The 27,264-nt window shown below is 37.0% G+C and overlaps 1 protein-coding gene across 1 annotated transcript in view; it reads left to right on the top strand.

Annotated features, from left to right (window-relative positions):
* Positions 1 to 27,264, top strand: part of DCC (DCC netrin 1 receptor) — a 1,008,052-nt gene that overhangs the window by 693,816 nt on the left and 286,972 nt on the right. The window contains exons 8-9 of the mRNA XM_069467986.1: positions 3,930 to 4,086; positions 19,185 to 19,339. Of these exons, the coding sequence (XP_069324087.1) occupies positions 3,930 to 4,086; positions 19,185 to 19,339 (312 nt within the window). The remainder of the gene's footprint in view (positions 1 to 3,929; positions 4,087 to 19,184; positions 19,340 to 27,264) is intronic.

Here is a 27,264-nt window from a genome sequence, read left to right as displayed (position 1 = left end):
CTGGGCAGTCCCCGATGGGTAGAGAAGTCAACTCGTTTTTGATGGTGATACCATGTATGAGTGAGGTGCTCTTGGGGAAAAGGGATTTGAAAACTTCCCCCTTGTTCTTTTAAAACTTATTTTTCTAACATCTTGAAAATTCTCAAAAAAGTTTCTCTAAGTTACTATTAATCATATTTGAAAAAAATACTTCTGTAAAAAATTTTAGTAAGTCACACAGATCTGGTGTCAAAAATAAGAAAGAAAAAGTATGAAAATGAAAAAAAAATTAGTGAGGATTCCATTTTCTTTAAACTGATAAGATGTATTTGGTATGATATTTTGAGTAAATGTGCTATCTATGATTTCAAGCTGATGTCCTGATAAAGGCAGGGATTTGTTATTTTTAAACAATAAATTTATAGAAATTAGAATGCTTGGCTGAATATTGTGAGTATTCTTTTTTTTTATTTTAAAGGATTTTGCCAAATTGACTTCTAAGAAGGGAGTACTCCCACAAACATCAAATGACAACGTATGAGAGCACCACACCCTGGTCAATGCGAGATAGTAACACTTGTTAAAGTCTTGCCACTCTTACAGGATCTTTTTAGGCTTTATTTTAATGTGTATTTCTTTTATTATTTGTCAAGTTGAACTCTACTTTTAAATAAATTTATTATTTTACTGATATTTCAAACATTCTTTTTGTATTATAATATTACCTATTGTGTGTTACATATTTTCCAAATACTTTTGATCAGTCTTTCTGGAAGAAACAGAACTAGGCCAAGAAGGAGCATAGAAGTCAGACGAATGCGATAGGCTTGTTAAGTGTGGGAATTGCAAGTGGTTCAGCATGAAGAGAGTGTGTTTAATGCAAGCATCAAGAAGCCAAGGAGCCTCCACTTATGCTCCACGAAGACAATGACTTCATCTGTTGTTCACCAATCTCTCCTCTGCACTTAGAACAAGAATGGGCAGGTGATAGGTGCTGTGTGAATAGTTGCTGGAACACCACCTACTGTGGCCACCTGCAAGCCTCTGTGCCCAAAGGTGAATTTCTTGCCACAGGAAAACACTAGGCCGTTGTTGGAGAAGGGCAATGCCCCTGGAGTCCGTCTCAGCCAATGGCAGAGGAGTCAGCAGATAAATACCTCAATGTGCTACCCTCAGGGATGGATAATTTGAGGCGTGTACTATACTGACTCCCAGAGTCCCCAGTGGCATTGCCCTTTAGTTCCCCACAGTGGTAACCACCTAGATAATTCACGCTTTACAGAGTTCCCTCCCTGCCCTGTCTCACTTCCTGACTCCCCACTGGTATTTCTGGGACCACCTCCCCCAAAAAGGATTTGCACGCAAGTCTTTTCCTGATGCCCTGTCTATGGGGGAAGCCAAACCAAGACAACCGGCCAGCGGGAGCCAGGCCAATGAGCAGATGAAGAAGTTTGGAGCTTGCCCTGAGGTAAAGAGATATGGAGGATAAACAAGCAGTAGAGTGACAGGACCAGATTTATATTTTTATAAGCCTATTCTGGATGCTGCACTGAGAATATATTTGAGGAAGGGGAGTTTGAGAAAGGCAGAGGAACTGGAAGACAGTTGTGATAATTTCAGTGACAGAGTATGACGGTATGGATACGAGAGTGGGTAGATGGACGAGATGTCCAGAACGGGGAATCTAGCATGTGGTTGGTGAGGGAGAGTCGGGACTAGGGGATGCATTTTGGGTTTCTGGGCTGGACAGTTGAGGGGACAGCATGGACACAGCCCAGGAGGAGAAGCAGGCTGAGAGGGAGAGGGAGAGTAAGTTCACTTTGGTGTGCTAGTCTGAGCTGCCTGTGGTGTGTGGAAGTAAAGGTTTTTGTCCAGAAGCTTAATATCACCCATATTTTTGAGAGAGACGCTCCGTGTCCAGGCATCAATCTTTTCCCCTCCTCTCACAACTCTGCTACAAAAGATTGACTAACTCACTGCCAGCCTTCCATTTATTTCAAATTCTGTGCTGATCAGGACAGCAAGGGGAAATTTTATCTACAAAGAAGTAGTCAAAGAATCTGTGGAGTCAGAAATAACTTTGGACACTTTCTACCATTCTTTAAAACCTTTCTGTGTCTGTTTAACTGGTATGTATTGTAAATTGGATAATGTTTCTGGAACCATTAGGAAATGAAGTATATTCTCTTCTCCCCCCAGAATGGATTTTTCCAGCTAACAGGAGGTTAGCTGATGGCAGTACTATGGACTCAGCCAATCTCTGTACAAAGTGGATGAAAGAATGGAGACTAACTGATAATAACTGGGGGGAAAGGTATACAAAATCCAGTTTGAGAGTTAAATGTAGGCAAATGGGTATTTTTGCTTTTGGGCTAGAAATCACTGTTGAGATGAAAGCACATGTTCCATAGACGGGGACTTGAACAAACACAAAAAAACCAAAAGCCAGCAAAGATGAATTATGATTTCACACACACACACACACACACACACACACACAAACACATCCCCCCAATACACACACACACATTTAATAGAAAACTCCTATTACATATAATAAAAGCCCCAAATGTTTGAAAAGCCAGTTTTCTAATGGTTCATAATTCAGTTATTCCTATGGATAACAATTGTTAAGTTCTGCTATCGATACAGTGACACTCTACAAGTGTGGTATTATATGCCTTTGTCTTGTATCGTTTTTTTCTGTCATTTCCTTTACTGAAAAGTAGTTGATGAAAACTGCTTCTACTTTTTGTTAGCTTTTGTCAGCTTTTAATTTCTGCTCTGAATTTTCTGTGGTATTAAAAAATCCATAAATATGATATTTCAAGTTGTATCAAAAAGAGTGCAAACAGACTTTGACAGGAGTAAGGTTTTATAATAATTGCTTGGTTACCTGAGGCATTTGTCAATACAAGTAAGTCCATGGCTATGTTATGTAATCCGGGGGTCTCCATTGATTTGACCTACAAATTAGAGTTTTACTAACTTCATTTCAATTTATATACACCTACTTGGGCTGTGTGTTTTCTATCATGAAACACATCTTAACTATGAAATCAGTATTTTAAAGAATCAACTTACTTATGAATTTTTCTTAAATATAAAAAGGCGAAAACAGTGTGTTTTTTTTCTTTGTCAGAAATCAGATGGCCTTACTGTTTATTAAAATTATATGATCAATTTTTTCTAAAGTAGTTAACCCCACTCCCTCAAAACACTTTGTAAACTGTGAAATTATGGCCCTCTCTTAGCTTTTCTTAGAACTCTTGAAAATATTGGTAGGTAGTCTTTGGCAAAATAGTCACTGTAAATTTAGCTTATATTTAACATATCTTAAGTTTATATTCTGAACCATAACACTATTCTTTACTTTGAATATAGATACATGTATTATTTATTTGTTTATTAATTCATCCATATTCTTATGTATTCAACCCCTGCCTCATCCCAGAAAGAATTCAGGGAGATATATTATTAATTACTTAAAACAATTTGCCTCTTGTCCAAGTCATTTTCTGTTATCACTTAAAGTCATGAGAAGTATAATTTGCTTACAGTATTCAATTGTATTATCCACAGTTCTAAAGTAAGGTCTTTCTAGAACTCATGTGCTTATGAAAAATTCACATTACCCAATTTCTCTCTTTGTTTCTTGCCTAAATATTTTTTTTCTTATTGTCATGGATCCCATGAGTAATAAAAACTGGACAAATACACAGTGGAATCAGATATGTTATTTTTAGCCCCCCTTTTTAAAACCCAAGAAATCCGAATATGTTAATACCTTTGATTCTGGCTACTGTGTGCTTTCCCTTGGTTTTCCTCCTTCCTTTAGAACCTGTGTGACTGTAACATGGCCTTGATTGCTAATAGGTGTCACTGCCTCCCTGCCCAATTCCCACCCATGGCTCTGACATCTCTGACAGTCTCATCTCTTTCCTCCTTAGCTGTCCCAAGCTCCAGTGTCCTCCCTTCAGCTCCCAGAGATGTGGTCCCCGTCTTGGTTTCCAGTCGATTTGTCCGTCTCAGCTGGCGCCCACCTGCAGAAGCAAAAGGAAACATCCAAACTTTCACGGTCTTTTTCTCCAGAGAAGGTGATAACAGGTTGGTTGATGCTACCAATAAAATTCAGCCTAACCTGCAATCTCTTTATATGTACACATGCGGTAATAGCAATGGCAGATCTTGAGCACAAACTTTGGAGATTCTGCAAAATCCCTACTCTGTGTCTTTCCCTCGTTACTAAATGGAGATGAGTGGTTTTTAAAGCAGGGTTTTTTTTTTTTTACAGAGTCAAATAACGATATAAAATAAGTTTGTAAAAACTTACTTGAAAACAGGTAAGAATGTGAATATATAATATCAATGTTTTATTTCTTTGGTTTTCAAAGAGATGAACAGAGAACAGAATTAGGCTGGATATTGATACAACAGAGTGCAAAAGAACCACTGTGGTTAGTTTGTGATCCCAACTCCGTCATTGACATGATGTGATCTCAAAAACACAACATGACTTGTCTGAGGCTAATTTTACTCTTTAATATGGAGAAAATAATAATATTTACCTTGCAATATTTTTGTTAGGCTTAAATTAGGTTGCCCATGTAAAGGCTAGCAGAATGTCTAGTATTTAATAGAAATTGTTAATGTGAATGTTATTACTGACTGGGCAAAAATGAAGTGCATGTGCCTGGTTTCAAAATTACAGTGTTCTGGAGCCTTTTTCCCCCCAACATTTTTCCCTTAAAATGCTTTGCCATTTTAAGACTTTGCAATTTGATCCGTAAGTCTAAGATAGATTCCGAGTAAGTTTCATGTGGGAAGAAGCAGTGATGCATGTACTAGGCTTCTGGTCTCTCAAACTTTTGAGTGCTTTAAACACATTGTGACCTTTAGGGACTTCTCAGGATCCAAAAGGGACCATATATATAGGACTTGGGTAAGTGGTATTTAGTTCAAAATGGTACAGTATGATGGCCAGGTGGTACAATACAAATCCTCGATGCTGGGTCTCATAATGCTTTTCTTTCTACTTGACAACAATGGTTAATGCATATCCTTTTTAAGTTTTATTGTGTTTTTCAATTTGACCTTTCTTTAAAATAAAAAGAAAGAAATATACATACACAGACATGCTCACTAAGACCGTTCATTACCATGCAGAAGCAGGCGTTTGTTTTAGTCTCCCCTATGCAACTATTTAACTTTGTGATTTTACAATGTTTCATAAGTTCCTTGAATCTCTACATGTGCAGTTGTGAAAACTGAAGGTAATATTAGTGATTCTTACCTACTCATCTTCATGTTTTTACATGGATTTTCTGGAGGTGTCTTAAATTCTACCTGCCCAAAACCATACTCACTGTCTCCTCCTTAAATATATATATATATTTTCCTCTCTTCTTGGTTTATTTTAGTACTTTCCATCCAGTTGACCAAGCAAAAACCCCAGGCCATATTTTACTCCTGCCTGCCTCCCAACACTGCCATTCTTCATCAAGTCTTGTCACATCCACCTTGGCCATAGCTCACCCATGCCACTGTATTCTATGACTTCCATCATCATTTCTCTGATCTCTGGAAATAACTTCTCACCTGCTAATCCATCCACCCTCACTGTCTGTAGTTATCTTGTTGAAATATAGCTTGGATCACTCATTCCACTGCTCAAAGATGTAAATGTTCTTAAGTTTAAATACAATAACATTTCTATATAAAGACATGTAAATAAAAACTTTCGACCTCCATTTAATGGAAGTCTAGCTCTGATTTATACATAGGGAGAAGTGGGGTTTCTATAACCCAGGATGGCTAAAAATATGCCACTTAAGTCCAAATAGCTGGATTGAAAATGGTCCAACTATTTATCAGATATGTGACTTGTGGGTGTTTAATTGTATAAAACAGGAATCATACCTTTCTGCTAGAATAAGGATAAAAAGAAGATAAATTCCACCTCTCAGGATTGTTATGAGAACTAAATGTTGGAATTCAGGTAAAGCATTCAGGGCAGTCACCACACGTAGGCAGAATGGAGAGTCTCAGAATGGCACGAGCATGGAGACAATGTGGAAAAAAGAGGCAGAAAATAAGGTTCAAAGGTGAGGAGGAAGGGGAAGGGGAAGGAGAAGTTACTGAAATTGCCATGTTTGAGCAAAACATTTATTTTCATAACTGCTCACAGTTGTCTGCTTATAATACCATTTTGTCCTTTCATCTTCTAATAGAATACCATTTTGTCCTTTTCTCTTCTATCGACATCTTCCTTATCTTTCAAACCCAAGCATGGATCCTCCGTGGCCCCTTGGTTACTCACTCCCATGGCCATAACATGGACCTTGACAGCACCAATCACTGCAACCTCTCTATTATCTCAGTTTTGCAAATTATATTCCTGCCTCTCTCTCCAGACTCTTATCTCCCTATCTTCCATTTACAACTTCAACCACAAACCTTTGATTCCACAGGGACCTACAATTCATTAATCCTATGGGTGTTTTTATAATCTCTCATCCTTCTTGTCTTCCTTCACTCACTCAACAGCTAAAATTTCATGATTGAAAACACTTGCTGACTTACATCAATGTTTTGCTGGCTTCTTTCATTTCACATTGCATGCTTAGTGAAGTCCAACTCAAGTAAATGTAACTTTATACCTACTCTTTACTTCTCCTTTTGTAGCTGAATATAGCTGGAGGAAAAGGTACAAATAGGCCGACTCCTCTCACTTTGAATTCATAACTACTAATCTCATGTTGCCCATTAATGCCACTGGCAATTATACTGCGTTTATCAATCAGCCTCTTTTCACACATGCTCCTAATGATATTTCATGCCTTTCTTCTCTTCTCAGATCTCCAGTAACTTCCCCCTTTCCCTCCATCTTAGTTGACCTTGCTGCTAATTTTCTGGAAAATCAGAAGGGAAATTCTGCCTGCTTTCATATCTGAATTATTTACTCAAGTGTGTCTTTAAGCATATAATCTGTGTGTCCTCAAATTTCTGTAAAAGACCTTTTCTCTTAATTAAAGCCAAACCTTTACTTATGCACTAAATCTCATCCTTTCTTGCAACATAAAAGAAGAAATCTTCAGCCATTCTTTCTCTCTCCTGAATTTTCAATTTCCTCCACTCAGGGGGATCACGTCTAGCAGCATGTAAGCATGCAGTTATATCTTCTTTAGCAACAAATTCTCCCTCAATCCCACTTCCTTCTCCTCTACCACTCCATTCTTTGTTCCCTTCTATAACAACATTCCTTGAATTGTCTAACTTGACTCCAGTATGTCACCTCATATTGCAATAATGATTTTGTTCCCAGTACTTTATTGCAATTGCACTGACAAGCAGGTTACCCATGACCTCCATGTTGCTAAACCCAATATCTAATTTATGGTCCTCACATTACTTGGAAAATCAGCAAAGTTTGTCACATTTCATCACTTCCCCAAACTCATTCTTCACTGGATTTCTATTACACACATTTTCCTGCTTATACTCTAACCCCTCTGGCCACTCATGTCCAGGCTCTTTTGCTTTTTACTCCCAAGTTCCCTGATCTGTGAATATTGAATTGCTCCAGGGCTCAGGATTTGGAGCTCTCTTCTTGTCTACTTCATGTCTTTTTATTCTGTCAATATGCTGATGTCTTCCGAATTTGTGTCTCTGGTCCTAACTTTTTACCTGCAACCAGCTTCCTGCTTGATTTCTCAACATCAGTGTCCCATGGGCATCTAAAACTTAGGATAATACCAAATACCTGCTTTCTTTCAACCATAATCCATCCCCAATACTTCATCATTCCAGAGTTTCCCCCATCACATTGAAGTCTTCATATTTCTCTTTAATCAGGTCAAAATCTTTGGAATAATTCTTAACTCCTGTCTTTCTTGTACCCTATAACAAATCCATCATCAAGTCTTGGAAGTACCATCAAAATACATCCTGACTCCATGAAATAATATGATACCTGGTATTTGCTACAAAATAATACAAACAGGCAGTCTGTGATTTTATATTTTGAGCTAAGTGATGAGAATAAAGGACATTCATTCTATTCTGTCTAGTTTTATATTGCTTAATTTTTATAACAAAAATCAAATAAATGAAGATAAAACATACACTGAATCCTGCCACTTCTTAGCCCTACCTTTAAGCATAAGCAAATCTCATCTGAACTGTCACAATTACGTTCCAAGTCTAGTCTCACCCTAGAAGCTTGAGTAAACCTTTTAAAACATGAGTTAGATTGTGTAATTTCTCTGCTTCAAAACCATCCAGTGACTCCCTGTCCCATTCAGAGAATTAGCAGAAATACTTGCTGCTTTGGTCCATTGTTACCTCACTAACCTCTTCACTTACTATTTTTACTATTCTTTTATTTGTTTCTTCCTTTCTGATCTCACTGGCTTTCTTGTGTTTCTTCAATATGCCAAGAATCCTCTTCCCTTGAGACCTTGGCACTCACTGCTTAGTCTGCCTAGAATGTTCCGTAACTTCTACTAAACCTTTGCTGCATTGTTACCTTGTCCTAGAGATCTTTCCTGACTCCTAGCTCTCTCTATGCCCTTTTTCATTCTTATTTTTCTCCATCACTGTCATTACCTTCTACTTACTAATTTTGTTTCCTTAATCCTCTTTCTTCCTACCAGAAGATAAACTTCATGTGGATAAGCCCTATGTGGACAGGGCTGTTCTTATCTCCTTTATTTGTTGAGCTATTCTCAACACCTTGAGCTATATCTAATCTATAGTAGACAGTCCCTAAATATCTGTTGAAGTCCTGACTGAAATGTTAGCTACTAAGTGAAACTTCAGTCTACAGTCCTCCAAGACAGAAGTCATCAGTTTCTCCTTTATCTTGCCCCTTCATTTTGATGACGTTACTGTTATGACCCTTGCCACCTTTTGTCCTTTTTGGCATTTGGTTAAGTACATGTGTATTTCCCTCCCTGGTGATTGAAACTAGGTCTTACTCACAATTCTATGCCAAGTGTCCAGCACCATGCTTTGTGTAGACATTTACTGATGGGAAATGACATGGTAAAGGTGGCAGAGAGACAGATGTGATATTTGTGATAGATTTTTTTTCCTTAGTCAATAAAATAAATTATGTTACTGAGGAGAATGAATAAGCTGACTACAGTTCACTAAAAACTTTTTTAATTGCAAAAACAATAAGAGTTGATATTCAAATTTGCTTCCAATATCCCCATTGATTTTTTCTTTCCTGGCTTTCGACTAGAGCAAATATAGGCCATATGTCTCTAAGTGGTTAGCTATGATGTTTGTGTGCTCATGTAGGTTTATTTAGCTCCTTAACACAGTAACTTTCTAAAAGGTAGTGGATTTAACATTTGCCTCAGTTAGCAATAACTCTGTTGGGCAAACTTCTCTAGCTCAGATGATCATTAATCTGTCTGACTGGTTAATGGTGTCAATAATGCAAATTCCATATTTAACTTTTTTTGAGCCAGCCCCTAGGGTTGCTTTTATTCCATAAGTTAGAGAGCAGCATAAATTCCAAAGCCTGAACACTAGAATTCATAGTGAAGTATCTGCTTTACGGATACCCAGCTATCCCTCCTTGTACCTAATAATCATTAAAACTGAAAGTAAACTTTGAGATCCTAGTCTAACTTCTTGCTACTTAAACATTCAGGGACACTTGCTCAGGGGAGGGAGGGGTTCCCATGCCCAAGGCTGCAGAGTTGGCATCAATAGTGATAACAAGCATTCACTGGGCACTGACTGTGCCGGATACCAGGGTACGCATCTTACATACATTATCTTTTTTAATCCTCACAATAAAACATTATCCAAATGAGACTTAAAGAAGTTTACATGTTATACAGCTAGTAAGGAGTGGAACCAGTATTTAATGCAGGCCTGAGTCCAAAGAAGGTGTTCTCAACCCCTTTGCCACCTTGCTCCATTAGTGGATTAACCTAGAAAAGAAGTAAGCCTTCTTGATATTTATAGAATTATGACTATTTCTTTTATATGTTTCTTTCCAATAATTTTCTGATTCAATGGCTAAGTTGACTCCCACATTTATTTAACATTATTAAAGCATGCTAGTGAAGTTTTTATATGTAAAAGAACATTATACCTCCAATTCAATAATGCAAACATGCTTATGAAATGCGACACAGTATAGCTAAAAGGTTAAGGCTCTGTGGCCGTGGAGTTTAACCATCTGGATTTGAGTGAGGCTCAGAATTTTACCGGCCTTGTGCCAATTACTGGTAACTTTTTATTTCTCATGTGGCATAAGAATAGCACCTGATGTGTGAGGTGGTGAGTATTAAATGAAGTTAAGAAAAAATGCCTAAAACAGTTGATCTTTGCTTGGTGCACTGAAAGCTCTCAATTTTTGTTAGTGAGTGCCAAGTACAAATCATTGTGTGAATTGTAAATTAAAATAACTGAAATCCAGGGATATTTCCTAACTCTTATTTAGAGAGGACTTTATTACTTTCACAAGCATTAACCCATTTGATCCTCAGATAAGGTAGTTATGATAATTTCCATTTTATAGATGAGCATACCTCACTCTGTTCAGAAAGACTGGAAAATACTGCCTAAGAAACTACACAAGTGGCAAATATTAGAACCAGGATTTATATGCAAGGTTTCTAGGCCAGTGATCTTTTCACTGTGCCACACAAAGTAAAAGATACTTCCTAAAAGAGCTGCGTATAAAGTATGGTAGGAGTTCAGATGAGAGAATTAAAACACTTTTATGGGCATCATACAGTTTAATCCTCATAATAACACTATGAGGTAGGCAGATAAGGGACTGGTATCTTCATTTTGCAAACGGAAGCAGAGAAGGCTCCAAGATAGCCCCTGACTTGCTCAAGGTCACATGCTATTCTGTGGCAGAACAAAGGCTGGGCTAGGTCTTCCAACGTGCAGCAATGTATGCTTTACGTTGCTTTATGCTGCCTCAGAGAACCTCTGCTCACTGCTCAGGATTAGAGACCAGCTTTTTATGATTGACATAGAGGATTCATTTTAGAATTCACTGTGCATTACATTTGCAACACGGTGCTTACATATTCTCTCCCTGCTCTCCAGAGTTGAAGACTCTGCTTCTGATGGAGCTTGCTACCCATGAGGGAGTGAATTGTGATAGAGAACAAGGCTCAGAATCCAAAGCACCACACTCTGGTTCTGGCTTAAAGTTAGCCCTCCTCTTGAGCTTCACTCTGCTTCTTTATAAAATGCAAACCCTGCCCCTCTACCTCCGAATGGACTTAACTCATCAAATGAGAGAAGAGTAATTTTATTCTTCCAATGGAGTTAATGCATTTTGAAAAATGAAACAAGCCATCTATAAATGCCACATATAAATGAACAACCCATCACTCATTTATGCAACAAATATTGAATGTGAGTTGACTGTGCATCCAGCACTCTATTAGAAATAATAGAGAACCCAGCAGTTTTTCTGGAAGAATTTTAATTTTCTTGGTATTATTATTCCTGCCAATAAATATATAACTGCACACTGAGTTAAGAGCTCTAGTGGAAAGGAACATGCTTCTGTGAGAGAATTGAAGAAATGTGTACAGGGTGTCTATGCTGTAATCAGATTTGCATTTAGAAAAGATGCCAGGCTGGAGAGTGGGAGTTAGACAAGGGGTCAGCCAGGTGAGTGCCAGAAGCCATTTTGGCAGGTTTTTGCAAAAGACCAGGCAAGAGATGATGATAGCTTGGGCCAAGGGTGTGTTAGTGGAGATATGGAACAGTGGGGATAAATTTGGGAGATATTCAGGGGGAAAAATTGACAGAACCAGGTGATGGATTGCTCATGAATGGTGACGGAGAGGAGTTGGCAAGTATCGTCCTTGGCATATTTCAGTGGAGGGATGTTGATGCAATTCACAAAGATTAGGATGCTGGAAAAGGCCCAGATTTGAGAATGAAGATCACAACTTCAGTTTCAGACAAGTTGTGTTTGAGATACCTTTACAACATTCAGGTGGGAATGTCAAGAAAGGCCTTGCAAATAGACATCTGGTGCTCAGAGGAGAAATTTAATGCAGAGATATATCAGGAATCTGTCAGTATATGGATGGTCGCTGCAGCTACATGAGGATAAGATTCCCTGTCGCGAATAAACAGAATGAGAAGAGGACCCAGAACTAAGTTATAATTATTGTGTGGGCAGAGGCTGAAACTAAACAAAATACATACTTTGAAACCAAAACCTATTTCCCTGCAAAACTATAGCTTTTTATTTGCTGTTCCAGTAGCTATTTGTTACGTAACTAGTCTCTTGAATGTGTACCAGTTGCTAAGGCAGAGATTATATTAAAGCAAATTTTTAAAAGTCTCTTCCTAGGTCTATCCTTTTTAAAAAGTCAAGAAAAAAAATTTTTTTGACCAAAATTTAGTGGAAATACCTCTGACTAAGAAGGCAATCTCTAATCCCCATTATATTTTATCTAGCAGTGAATCATCTCAAAACCTTCTTTCCCTCCAAGACAGCACTGATTCCAAAATCTGTGGTTCTAGTGTAATATGGAACATGGCATTTGGGTGGTTGTTTCTGCTATCACTTGAGCCCTATTCCATTAAACACCATATTTCAGTTTTAAAATCTTGTCATTGTTATTACATTCTTGGATTCACTAAAGAAATAAAAACGAAAGTGAGTGGATAAAAAGGAGATTCTAAAAATCTTTCCATTAAGAATAATATAACTAATGCCTTCCCTGCAAAGAAATGTTACCGAACTCTCTTGGATTCAACTAATTAGGTATTTGACACCTCAAGATAGCATTTGTTGCTCAACTCACAGTTGTAACTAAATGGTAACACCCTGATGCACTTAGGCAAGATAATAGATATTTACTTAAAATATATGCTAGAGATTTGTTACAAATGATCCATTAAGAAGCAGAATCATTTTTAATTGGTAAATTCTACTTCTGAAATGTAAAAACAGAAGTGCTGAATTCAGCTACAACGCGTGCACACACACACATGCAGTGAGAAAAAAGAAGAGCAAGAGAGAGCTAGAGAGAGAGAGAGAGAGAGAGAGATGATTTTCTATTCCCAGTAAAGAATATTAGAGTAGTAAGTCTTCTTTGAGTAGATCCCACTTTCTCAGTTTTCAAATAATGAAATCAAGACCTAGAAAGGTGAAGTGACATGCCAAGGATGACCCAAGTAAATTGAGATGAAAAATGGAATAGAATCCAGTTCTTTAGGCATTTCTAACATCACGCTATGTGGAGATGTTATGTAATTATTCTCTTACAATGTTCACATTTATTTATGCATTCATTTAAAAATTATGAGCCCCAGAAACATAGCTATTTTTTATACTCAGCAGATATATATCCTGAGTGTGAATAAAATATGAATAGAATATGGCTTCTCTTTTAAAATAATTTACAATTGAGTCCAAGAGACGGGCATATCCATTAATACAATGTGAAATGTGCTACTTTATACTAGATGTATAAACCGAGAGCAAAGAAAACACAAAGAGAGAGCATTTAATGCTTCTGGAATCGGCCACGATGGTAGGAATGCTTCAGCCAGGAGATTTCATTTGAATTGGATTCGAATTAGATTTCATTTGAAACAAGCTTTTGGCAAACTGAGAAATGTGAGTCGAAGAAAGTAACTCCAGGATAATTGAAATGAAACTAAACAAACTAAAGGAGGACAGACTAAGAAAAGGCAGAGAGGCAGACGTGAGCATGGTGTTGTGTGGCAGGGTGGCTCACTGCACATGACTGTGCAAAGCTTTGGGCCACATCGTGAAGGTCTTTGGGTCTTGTTCCAAGGGAGTGGGTTGGATTAACCACAGAATGACAGCCAGCACAAGGTTGTGGGCGTGGAGTTGACAGATACTGTACTTTTGTCAATAAAAAATAAGAAACTGGGAAGACTGATGACAAACATTAGGAAAAGCTAATATTGTGATGTATACGCTGTAAGCGCAAACTAGAGCAGGGACCAGTTCCAGGCACAGGAGAATATAACCTAACCAGAGTTAGGTTTCAGTGCAATGCACACAAGGGTGCATTCCACACCACCATGCTTGGCTGTATGCCTCAAAATGTGTCAGTGTTTAAGAAGAATTACACTGACTGATCTCAGCAAAGCAGCAGCATTCTTGTAACTGGGTCAAAGTGTGTGCTGTTAGAACATAAACAGCTATTTTCCAAGACACCTTAACCAGGTAACCCAAAGTACCTAAAACAAGACTTTACAAGAAATAAATGCTGCTGCTTTTTTTAAAAAATTTTTAATTGTTTTGAGTACATAAAAGTTGTATAGGTTTATAGGGTAAGAAATGCCTCTTCTTAACTAACTCGCTGTAGTTTCCTTGTAAAAGTCAGAGAGTAAGTTGCCTACAGTTTTCTCAGCCAGCAGAAAGAGTCAGACTTTGTATATTTGATGCTCTTTGTGGATTTTCAATGAGTGAATTTACAGTGAATGGATTCTAGAAGGCCCAGGTGACTTGTGCCCTTGACTTCAGTGAGCTTATTCTGAATTTGCCTGAACCCCACACTACCAGCTCAGAGTTAGGGGAAAAGAAGTGATACGAAGAAGCTTTGTCTGGCAGTATATCTGCTGTGACTGACCATGGTTCTGAGTTCTGTGCATTTGAAGGATAATTATGTCTTAATATTCCTAGGAGAAACCTTCCTTGAGAGACAGGAAGCCTGGGTCCCTGCTGTCTTCGTAGGGGTAGTTGGCACAGTGACAGGCAGAAACCGCAACGTAGTCATTGGGCAAACTTTTCACGTCCACCTTTCTCTTTTCTTCAGATCCCACTGTGCTTATCTTCCCATTTACAGAGCCTAGACTAGCGTGAGAAGAGAGAACATCCTCAATTACTAACTGCTACAAGGTGGTGATAATGGAGATTTTAACTACTTCAGGTGACTGGTGTTGTCCCATTGTGGGACCAGAGAAACTCAGCATAATAAACTGCCCTTCCAAACTCAGATGTTACTACTCCTTGGGAAATGGCTTGTGATGTTCTGTTTGCAGCTATTAAAGCCTAAAAGAGGTGATCAGAAACCTGCTGGGAATCTTTAACTGAACCAATCTGTGATGGACATCATGGCAGGAAATGTCATTTTCCCAGGATGCTTTTGTATCCCTTTAGCAGTTTGATGTCACCCCAGTAGGACCCAGGGAAGCAAAACAGCAGCTTCACAGCAGAAGCTCAGACACCGGTGGGGACACCAGATATCACAGATATCACGGGGCTGTTGAGCTGTGCTGTGGAGCTCAGGAAACTTCTATTCCTTCTGGAGTCTGTCGGTGAAGACCCCAGCCCTTTAAAAGTATTGTTATTTTCATTATTGGAACTTGTTCAATAGCTGTAGTTATGATAACTCTTTTCATGTTAACTTATCTCTGCAAACAAAATTAATATGATAGAAAATATCAATAAAGGTTTTTTTGGCAGTTTCCAAGATCAGTGAAACCTATTTATATAGTTTTTTCTTAAGATTTTACCTCTCAATTTTGCTCCTCAGATTCCGGCTTCTAGATATTTTGTGCAAAAGTGCTCTTCATGCAATCAAGAGCATTTATTTCTTATGAAGTTGTGGTATTTTGTTACTATAATAAAATAACAGTGGCAACAGCCATTTATCGAAGACTGCATTGAGTACCAAGAGCCATGCTTAGTGCTTTGGATGTTTTACATACAGCATCGCATTTAACTCTTTCAGACACTGTGACATAAACATTTTTATAGCACTTCTGTTGCATTTGAGTAATCTGGGGCTCAGATAAGTTAATGTGAAGGCCAAGAACAACCACCCCCCTTGACTTACCCCAGTCCTAAATCCACTCCATAGTCTGCATAGCATCGTGATGCAAGCTCACTTTGATATGATAAGCAGATTTCTGAAAAGTGGCACATAAAATTTAAATATTTAGATTAAACTATTGTTTAAAACCATTAAGAACCTACATTGAAGAAACTCATGGTCAACCCAGGGCAGCACCAGCACATCATGGTTAGAGGAGGATCCATAGAGTTGTCTTGAAGGTGCATTTGCAGAACAAGCTCAGTGTATTTGCTTGGATTGTATTTTACAGATCAATACCATCAGAGCACTTTCTAAAGATACTTTATTCACACTTTATATAAGAGTGAGGAAGTATCAATTGTCTATATCAATGAATGTGTTTTCTTGACTATTTTAATTTGGGATACTTTTTGGAGACTGATGGAGATTATAAAAACCTAAAGCTTTCTTCCCCCTTATAAAGTCCAGCATCCTCTTTTACATGTTAAGTGATATTTTTGTTATGTAATCTTCGACATTGTTACCTGGGCATGTCCAAATTTCCTTGCCTTTTTTTCCTTTGAAGAATGCCTCTTCAAAAGGCTATGGTCAACATGCCCTGAACCCAGTTATTTCATTCAAATTATTTTGTACTTGTAAGAATAATGTCAATTATGAAAGCTGTCTTTTCTTGATTTTACCCAAGAAGTTTGATATGCAAATATGACCTTCGACCACAATGTTGCCTAGATAAGGTGCTATGAAATGATTCACAACAGTTTATAGACAAATTCATTCCCTGAGTGGTTTCTGAAGAAGGCACTTTGTTCCTTCTTCCCTTTTAGGACCTCATGTCTTTTACCCAATGTTCCCATGATCCCAATAGGTCCCTTGTTTTCCCAATGTTGTTGAATGATATTAATACTGGATTTAGAGGAGGAGGCTCCAGATTTCATTAACTGTGATACCCATTACCTGTGAGTCCTTTGAATCAATCATGTTGTTTCTCTAAATCTCACTCTGTATCTGTAATGATAGTAAAACCCACCCTATCTATATCAAAGTGTTGTATGAGACATGATATATCACAATTTTCTGCTAAAAGACAATAATTAAATAAGACGGAAAATTCCCTGTATCCATGTGCTTAAGCTCCTAGAGCTACATACAGTAAGGCATACAATTTGATTTTGATGGTGTTCTTTCAAAAAGCAACTTTCTGGCCTAAGTTAGTGTAGTAGATTAGAAGTGGTGTGATATGTGCTGTATGGGAGCATTATCTGATGCTTCTTAGCCTCACCTACTTTAGGTTACTATTGAATCCCATCCAGATCCCTCCAGTGTTAGAAGCCAACATTCAACCTTCCAGCAACATAACACTGCATATCTAAAAGAATTCTTAAACTTCTTGCTATATCTGGATTCTTCCAGGGTGCTTTTTCTCTATTGTGCAAAAGATACATCGTATAGAATATTTAAAATTTTAACAAGTTTTAAGTGTACAATTCTGTGACATTAAGTGCTACCATCACCACCATCTGTAAACAGAACTTTTTCATCTTCTCCAACTAAAATGCTGTACCCATTAAACACTACATTCCCATTCCCCCTCCCCCTAGCCCCTGGCATACACTCGGGTGAATATTTTAATTACAGTCATCTCTCAGTACATGCAGGGGATTGTACCTGTCTATTACCCACTGGCATATTACTGAATCCATGAGTACTAAAGTCCTGAAGTCTGCCTTGCAGAACCCTCCTGTAAGAAAAATCAACCCTCAGTATATGCAGGTTTTGCATCCTATGAATACTGTATTTTCCCTCTGCATTTGGTTGAAAAAGAAGATACATAAAAGTGGACCAGCATTAGTTCAAACCTGTGATGTTCAAGGGTCAAGTGTACTAGTGTACTAGTTAAAATAGCACCAATGGCTATAACAAATAAGCCCTAAAATGTATGATGGCTCAAAGCTATTTCTGACTCTATAAGGTATAAAACGAATGTTCCTAATTGATAGGTGATGTGTTTCATAACTGTTCTCCTGAATTCTTGCAAATTTTGACCCTTCCGTCATCAGTACATGGCTTCCAAGGTCACCATGCTTATCTACTCCAAGCCAACAGGTGAAGGAAGAGAACATGGATAATTACCCATGTGTGCTTTCTCTAGGCCAGGCCTGGAATTGGCACATGTCACATACACTCAAACTCATGGATTAGACTCAGTCACATGGTTGCAAAGGAGGGCTGGGAAGTATAGTCTAGCACATGAAGAAGAAGAAATTTGGGTTTTGAGGATGAGCCAACCAGTCTCTGCCATATCAGCCATATTAAGAGTGTACTTATGCCCAGGAATCACCATTCATGCACTTAGGAACTTTTTATTTTTCTTCTTGAAAACCTAATTTTCCCTGATAGAAAAAAGGTTGCACTTTAAATATCTCCAAAAACATAACAAAATTGAATGGCAAAATTAAAATGTACATACAATTTTGCTGAGAGACAAGAGATATTATCTAGAAATAGAAACCTTAAGAAACAATTTACAATCTCAGAAGGAGTTCCTGCTTCACTTAGTTCAATCAATTATATGGTAGGGGCCAATGAGGATATCCAGAATGTCTAGAAGGTTTAGAATCATATGTGTTCTTAAAGATTATTCCAATGGTTACCATTTCTTAAATGTCAGCATCCGTATCTATAGGGTTTGTCTTTTCTTAATATGTACTGTAAATCCTACGATGATCAGCCTATTCATTCATTTGTTTGCAACACCAAGGAAGTTTGTAATTGGTAAATGTATGGAACACACGTAGATGGGGCTTGCAGAGCAAGGCAAGGAAACGTGTTAGTTTCTCTTCAGGGGAAGGGAATCTACTTCCTTTCTCTAATTGCACTTAAAGTAACCACAGGAGCTCAAGCTTCATACATAGAAACACTTAGCATCTGCGTTTCCTTTTCATACAATGAAAGAAAATACATAAATGCATTTGTTGGCAATACTGACAAAGACCAATTTGTAGAATAATTGAAACCTTGATTTCTGTCATTAGCCGGATGTTTACAAAATGCATCTTCCTGTCTACATCCCAGATGTTTCTTCCTATTTTAATAGCTCTTTGTTTGTCATGAGTTTTGAATTCTAAATTTTAAAGTGTCAAGGAAAAAAGACGTTAGTTTGCAAGTTTCATGGAGAATGATATAAGCTTAAAACTCCCCAGAAACCTTGCAACATTTATTTGTAGGTCCTTTGAGTTAATTTCCCATAGTAAGCCTCAGAGGTCTTGAATTGTGTCCCAGCATCAACGTTAAATGAGTTAGCAACCTTTTGGTTTGCCTCACTACTGTGGCACATCAAATAAAAGTTTTGGCTAAAAATATTCATCTTGGAATAATCTTTTCTTTGCAACTTTGATTTCCCAGGGAACGAGCGCTGAATACAACCCAGCCTGGGTCTCTTCAGCTCACTGTGGGAAACCTGAAGCCAGAAGCCATGTACACCTTCCGTGTTGTGGCGTACAATGAGTGGGGACCAGGAGAGAGTTCTCAGCCCATCAAGGTGGCTACTCAGCCTGAATGTGAGTATGGAAAAGGAGGGGTGGTGTTTAGAAAGTATTTATTTTTTTCTGCAATACCCTTGAATCCATTCGTAGAACTTTTTTGAGGTGACAAAATGGAAGAAATATTTTTTTAAAGCACGTACATGTGTAACTCCTTTCCATTTTAAGGACTTTTAAAAGTAAGATAACTTTTTAACAAAACGGCCTCCTCACGTAGGCGATGTTTCCATAATGGCAAATGAACAACCGTAAAGGCCTAATCCACCCATACAGTCTACATATTCATTTCCTAAGAAAGTGATTGACTCTGCCTGATAGTGTTTCTTCATCATCATCATCATGGGTTTCAGCCTCCTGCACTGATTTTTCAAATTTTCTGAGTTTTTCTCTGACAAGTGTAACATTAAAGGTAAAAGAACAATGGCATAGAACTTCTAAATACAGGGACTTATTTAAAAACTTAAACATGCACTGCATGTACTCAAAGAGCTACCAAAAGTAAACCAAGACTGGAGGGATGTAGGAGATAACCTCTATTGAGCAATCTCACTGCCCTCGAACTTCCAACAGTGTATCAAGCTACCTAATCACGAAGTAAAGCAGCTGAATGTTATTTGACCATGTTATAATTCAATGATTTCTTACTTTTATAAAGGAAGAACTCCAAAATTATATATTTAAAAAAATGTTTTGGTACCTTATAAGATTTTGGTTTCCTTGTGAATTTCTATTTTTTTTTTTTTTTTTTTTAGAGATTGACTACTAATTAGTCATTTGGCACTTTATTTTGTTTAAAATTTTGAAAAAATTGTAATCTAAAATCTGAATGCAATGAATGGCTACTTGTAACAAACTGCCTTACTTTTTAGACACCTAATTGCATCTACTTCCTTTTTCTTAAATTTATAATGCTATTTTGTTTGCATTCTTCTTTGTTTTGTGAAAAACTATATTTAACTTCGAAATCACATACCTTTGGAAGAAGGTGAAGCAAAGATCAGAAATAGTTTAATCAACTGGTAAATGTGAGAGAATGGTCTTTGTAGGAGGTCACCTCTTGGGTTATTTAAATCGGCATGTTGAAGAAGAGAGAACAGGAGATGCAGTCTGGGCACTGATTTGTGCTCTATTCTAAAAAAACTCCATTCTTTCTTCTACTGGGCCAAGGCTACACAGACAAGATGATAACAAATGCAAATAAAGCATTAATTGGGGGGCTGCGGCTGGAAGAAGGCTAAGCCATACAAGTAGTGCAAACAAATGTTTGCCTCAAAGAGATAAAACGTCAGATGGCAACTTCAAAAGCATAGTAATGTTCAGGTTTCAGATAATTATTAGGAAATGCAAGCTCTCAGGCAGAACCAGCTAAATAATTTGCTGGTCCCAGTGCAAAATGAAAATGCAGGGGCACCTTGTTAAAAATTATTACGAATTACAGAACAGTTATAAGCAGAACATTAAGTCACTCCCCACGCTGGGTCCTTCTAAGTATGAGGCCTGTGCAAACGTCACCAGTTTTATGTCCATGAAGCTCATCGTGCTCCCAGGTTTCTATTCTTGAGAATGTTTTGTTGTCGTATGGATTTAAATCGCTAGAAAATGCCAATTTTCACTGCACAATGGCTATATTAACATTTGAGCCATGAGTTTCTTCATTGACTTATTCTTCAAAGATCACATATAATCAATAACTTTTATGAATATTTGGTATTTTAAATCAACGTTTGGTCAAAAATATGTATTATAATGGTATATGCCATTTTATATATAGACCAACAGTTTAAAAATCCTTGAAAAAAATCTATAAAGAAAATTCTTGTTCTATTTTCTAACATGGGAGCTTAAACTTTAAAAACATGTTGATTTTCAAAAGATTAAATTTCCATGAATTATCTGAATGCTTCTCTACCTAATTCTAAAATTATCCTACAATTGTTTTAGTGTACATTTGAGGGCTGCTGGGCCGTGATTATATTGCATTTCAGATAAAAATCCTGGTTATTCAGCCTTGTTTTCTAAGAATGACCAACATTTCTTTTTCTTTGGTCAATATTATTGTTTCTAAGCATCCAACTTAAAAAAAGCCATTTCCAACGTCTTAAAAATTTACTTTAAAAAAAAAATTCTGATATTTTCAACCCAAGGGGCCATAAAATATTTCCCTTAGTGACATGAGCAACAATCAATACCTCCTTTCATACAAAAAAAAAAAAAAAAACCTTACTCATGATATAACATAATCTCCGATTTTTAATATAATTAATTTTAAAATCAGAGCTAGTGATTATTTGTATCCCATGGATGGCCATAACTTGTAAAATACAAACAATGACATAATTCAGTTGGTGGGTATGTTTAGTGAACACTTGCTATGTTCCTAACACTGTTCCAGGCTATCTGAGGCATGTTAGAAAAGTATATGTGTGTAATGAGGTATCACTACTTATGCTCCCGGGAGCTTTGGGGATCATAAGCTGTTTTCCCACAAATATTCTAAATATGTAACAATAATAAACCACCTCAAGTAAAGGAACTTATAAGAAGTTGTTAAATGGAACATAAACAATCTAAGTCTGAGATTTTCTCCTGGGCCCGTTACCTGTGACGGCTGTGGCATATTACCTGGTTAATTTTTTACACCAAAATCATATTGCATCCGTCTCCTCAAATTAGCCCTGTATTACAAAGACAGCCAGCCACATCTGTGCTTTATGGATCAGGCGTTTCTCTTCATTCAGAAAGCAGCGTGAAAAATTTGCGCAGAGGACCTCATGGGACGCTGGTCTCTATAAGCATTTACTTTGCTTAACAATTAGCATAAGTGATGGTAAGGTACAGAACAACAACTAAAAGCCTAATTGAATAAAACATGTTGTTTTTGGTATTGTAGTCACATATAAATTCATTTTTCTAGAAAATGAAAATGAAGAACGTTTCTGCTTTAGAAACACGATGTAACCTTGACATTTTTTTTTTCCATTAAGGACGGCAATAACAGCCTTAGAATGCTAACCATATTTCTGCCTTTAATAATGGCGTTGTTTTATTAAATTATCTCTGTTCTTACCAATGTATGGAGTAAGGATTATTTCCTTTGCAGGTCACTGCTTACTAGCCCTATGACTTGATTCTGTCTTATTGAGGATTGTCACTGGATACTTTATCTCTTACTGAGTAGATATGTAGACAGGAACAATACAGCGTACATAAACAAGACATTCAGAATATCCTCTACATGTGCAAAACAGCCAACTCCTTTAATTTATTTTTATTAAGAGCACTGTGTAGCTCACTTGCTGTCTTTATTAGAGACTTTAGGGTAAATACATTATATTATCATGACTAATAGGTACTGCTTATGTATTTTATCTTCTGTTGTTAACGTAAAATGCCATGTTGAAGATTTAAAACTATTTCTAGAATAAGGAACACTTCATCTTCTCTCAGCCTGCTCAGTAATACACCAATTGCCTAGGAAGATGGAACATTCCAGAGATCCTTTGCTCTCCCCCCTTCCCTTTCTTCTCTTTTCCTCTCTTTTCTCTTCTCTACCCTCCCTCCCTTCTTCCCTTTCTCCCTCCCTTTTCCTAAGCCCATCTTTCTGTCTCTTTAGAGTAAGTAAGTGCAAAGGCCGATTTTATTATTTGGCCAGATTATCAGAATTTAGAGGCAAGAAGAGGGGAAAAAAAGTATTTCCATCAATATTTCTCTCTCTGACAAAATGATCTTATCTATTGAAAATGAGTCTCGTCTGGGTATGCATTTGGTTGCTTCTTTTATCACCGTTTTTCCAAATGTGACGTAGTAATTGTACACTAAAATTACATGGCTTTTATACAAATTGAATTTCAAGTTTCTCATATTATTTGAAAATATCAACTCTATTATGAAAAACCATATTCTCAAAGAATAAAAACTGATGGAAAATATGTCTGAAATATAAATCAGCCAGCAACTGTTTCTAAAAGTGCATACATTTTATAGTAATCATTTAAAGAGATCAACTGCCCAAGATCCAGTTTATGAAATAATCACCCGGAATAGAAAGGCTTGATTTATATGAAGGTTTGTGTCCCCTGATTGTATCTTCCTTTTGCTAAACCCTTGCTCTTTCTCCCCTGCCTTTATGGTATATAATTTCTCTACTCTGTTATCGACCAGGATTTAAGTCCCTGCCTGCTTAAGACTTGTCTAATCTTTTCATACCACATGTGGTGAATTTTTGAATTATTATTTGCAGTCCTTTAAGATGCTGTTAAGGCAGTTTAATCACAAAGGATGTTAAAATGGACCACATACTGGCTTGAGGGCTTGTGTTAGAATGGGAAGCCTATTTGCAAGACCACAACTCAATTATCTACAAAACACTTTTATATTTAAGAGTTGTAAGTAATATTCTTAGTCTATTGTATTCTTTATACTAAAAAGATGAGTAAAAGCAACCCTCTACCAAGTTGGGTGACTTCAGAATATATTATCTGAAGGAATAGCTGTATTTGCTTTTTTCTTCCTTCCCTATTTTATTTATTTTTTTTTTAGTATGTTTGTTTTAATTCTAAAAGGGCTCTACTTGTATGGTTGTTATGGAGAGAACAGAGAAGTTCAAATCATGTCTTTGAATGTTACTACCTGTATCCCAGAACAAATGTCTTAATTATTGAGACCTCAGTTTCCTGAACTATAAACTGGAAATATTATTTACTCCTCCTCTTCCTAGTTTGCAAAAATGAAATGTGATAACGTATGGAAAGCCCTTGGTTCTTGCCTGCATCTAGTAGTCATTCAATAGAATATAGTTCCCTGACCCCAACAGGATCAAAGGAGAACATAATTCCACCTACCCTGCACTTACAAACCAAGTGGGATGTTCACCAGGGTAATCACATGAATAAGGCTAACATAATACCTTATTTGCAGTTTGGACCAAGCTTGATAACTATACAATCAGTGCATTTATATACTTTGTTACTTTATTCCTACTTAACTCCTCCTTACAATTTGGCAGGCTATGATAGACTGTCTTGTTCTCTGATTTTGCCTAATGTACATCTTTGTATCCCTAACTAAATTTTGAAGTCTTTTGATCAGAGAATACCATATTATCCTGTAAAATGTGTCACAGCATTGTCATTTTATGAATGCGATGATGTGTTGCTTAATGATGGGGATATGTTCTCAGAAATGCACATGAGGTGATTTCAATGTTTTGTGAACCTCATGCAGTGCACTTACACAAATCTAGATGGTGTAGTCTACTACACACTTAGGCTATATGGTGTAGCCGGTTGCTCCCAGGTTACAAACCTGTCCAGATGTTGCTGTACTGAATACCATAGGTAATTGTAACATGGTGCTAAGTATTTGTGTATGTAAACACATCTAAACATAGAAAAAGTAACGTGTTGTGCGAGGATGTTACAATGGCAAGACGGCAAGATATCACCAGGCAATAGGAATTTTTCAACTCTGTTATTATCTTATGGGATGACCTTGGTATATGTGGTGTGTTGCTGACCAAAAAAATTGTAATGCAGCACTTGACTGTGGTTGGTTGGTTAAAAGTTCTTGGTACTATCTAGTTTGTACTTAATGTGTGGCAGAGATAGGAAATATCAGTTATATTTATTTTAAGATGATTCTATAAATTAAGCAAGTTGATCACAGTTCTGTCCAGCTAATTTCTTTTATCATTTGAGCTGTTGGACAATTATTAACAACACTGCATGATGATTTGAGTGAATGTTTGGGTTGACTCTGATGGCAAAGTCGACCACAGGGTAATCAACAACAATCCAGTTGTCTGGTCACATACATGGCTAGAAGTTAATAGTGGAAAGAAATAAAGATAAACACTGACATTCATCTTTTTTAGTAGCACACAGACACTGATATTATTTAAAATGTATCTGGCTGGAAACCATATTTTCAGATATTATAAGTAGAAGATGGAAAACATGAAAGTCTTATGGTTTGGCATACTTAGCAACAGAAGGCTTAAGAAATTTGCATAGATTTAATGGTCAATTAGATTAGGTGTTATGTCTTTTATAATGACATATATTAGTGGAAGAATTAGAGGTAGGCTTAGGAGGATGGGTTGTTTAATCACCACTAGAAGAGTTCAAAGCAAATGTGTGTCACTGTGATCTATCTTCATTCATTCAAAAATAATTATTTTGTGCTAAGTTCTAGACCTACATTATCCTAGTAATACAGGGACCACTAGCCACAATTTTTTATTTATGTTTAAATAATATCAAAATAAAATAAAGTTTAAAATTCAGTTTCTCAGTTACACTAGCCATATGCCAACCGTTAAAATTTAAGTAAAATTTAAAAACAAAAATTCACTTCCTCAGTCTTGTTAGCCATATTTCAAGAGTCATATATGACTACTGGCTACTATTTGGGGGCAGCACAGAGAACATTTTCATTATTGCAGAAAGTTCTTTTGAACAGTATCAGTCTAAACACCATGCTAGTAAATAAGGATGCAAAAGCAAGTCAGATTTTGTCCTGTGTCTTAAGGAACTAGTAGTCTAGTGGAAATTTCTTAAATCAGAGTTCACTAGAAATAGCAGATTTCATCCCCTTGAGTGTTTAAAAAGTTAATTATGTGTTGAATTAATAGAAATGATTTATTTAAAAAAAAAATACCAGAGAGTTTAGACCTAACCATGTTCTCTGTTTAGTTATTTAAATCATTTACATATTTTCACACATTAAAAAATGTAAGTATCTTTCAAAGCTTAATTGTAGGTAAAGGACAATGTTTACTAGTTGCTTGGGCTAAACAGTGGTATAACATAAATGCAGCTTCCCTACAAAGCTTCTACTGGCTCTCTGTTGTTCTCTTTTTTATTTTGAGCACACAACATGATTCAGGATTCTTCAGTTGGTATGATCAAACATCTAGAAAAGCTGTCTGCTTCATGAGAAATTATATAGGAAAAAAGCTCATTTCTCACCACTGGGGGGCACGAGGAAAGGGGACATGAAAGTATCATAATATTAATAATTAGAGGTTTTCAAGCAGCATAGACATCTAGTCATGGGACAAAGAAGTTCCCTAAGTAGATCTGATTTGAGTTTAATTGCCTAGTTTCGTAGTGAACTCTACTAAAAGTGAAAGCAGGTTGCTTGCTAAACTGAATTAGAGCAAAAGCCAGCTCGAACATCTTCAAGGATATTGTCATCACACTGGGGTAGCTGAATAAAACTGTACTCCAGAGATAAAAACAGTTGAGTGGAGCTGTTTGAGGCAACTCCTTTGATGGAGAGCTGATGAACACAACTAGTAAAGAGTAAAGATAGAGAGGAACATGACATTTTTTATCACATATGTATTTATGAACTCTCTCATCTCAAGAACATTTTTTATGTAGTTCTTAGTATTTATTGAGCATCTACTCCATGTCTGGCCTTCTATAAGGTGCTGGAGATGATAAATAAGAAGGGCAGGATAGTGTCTGTCTTACTTCATTTTGACTGCTTTAATAAAACACTTGAGACTGGATAATGTATTAAGAACACAAATTTATTTTTCATGGTTCTGGAGGCTGGGAAGTGAGAGATCAAGGTGCCAGTTGGTTTTATGAGAGCTGATTTCCTGTTTCCGTGATGAGGCCTTGTTGTTGCATCTTCCAGAGGGTATAAACTCTGTCCTCACATGGTGGAAGGGATAGATGGGCAGAATCTGGGGGGCTGGCTGTTCCCTCTAGCCCTTTTATAATCACAAATGCCTTCATGCGGGAGCAGATTCCATGTCCTAATCACCTTCTAAAAGGCCCACCTTAAGAGATTAAAGTGGAGATTAAGTCTTAACATGAATTTTGGAGGGGACACAAACATTCAAAGGTATTAGGGATAAAATTTTTGATGAAAATATATCCATAAAATAAAGTGTTCTAAATAATACTGTGGGGTCAATTTTCTTTCCTCTT

The sequence above is a fragment of the Eulemur rufifrons genome, chromosome 5 (assembly GCF_041146395.1).
Source record: "Eulemur rufifrons isolate Redbay chromosome 5, OSU_ERuf_1, whole genome shotgun sequence".
Classification (NCBI taxonomy): Eukaryota; Metazoa; Chordata; class Mammalia; order Primates; family Lemuridae; genus Eulemur; species Eulemur rufifrons.
This window is presented reverse-complemented; position numbering and strand designations above follow the sequence as displayed.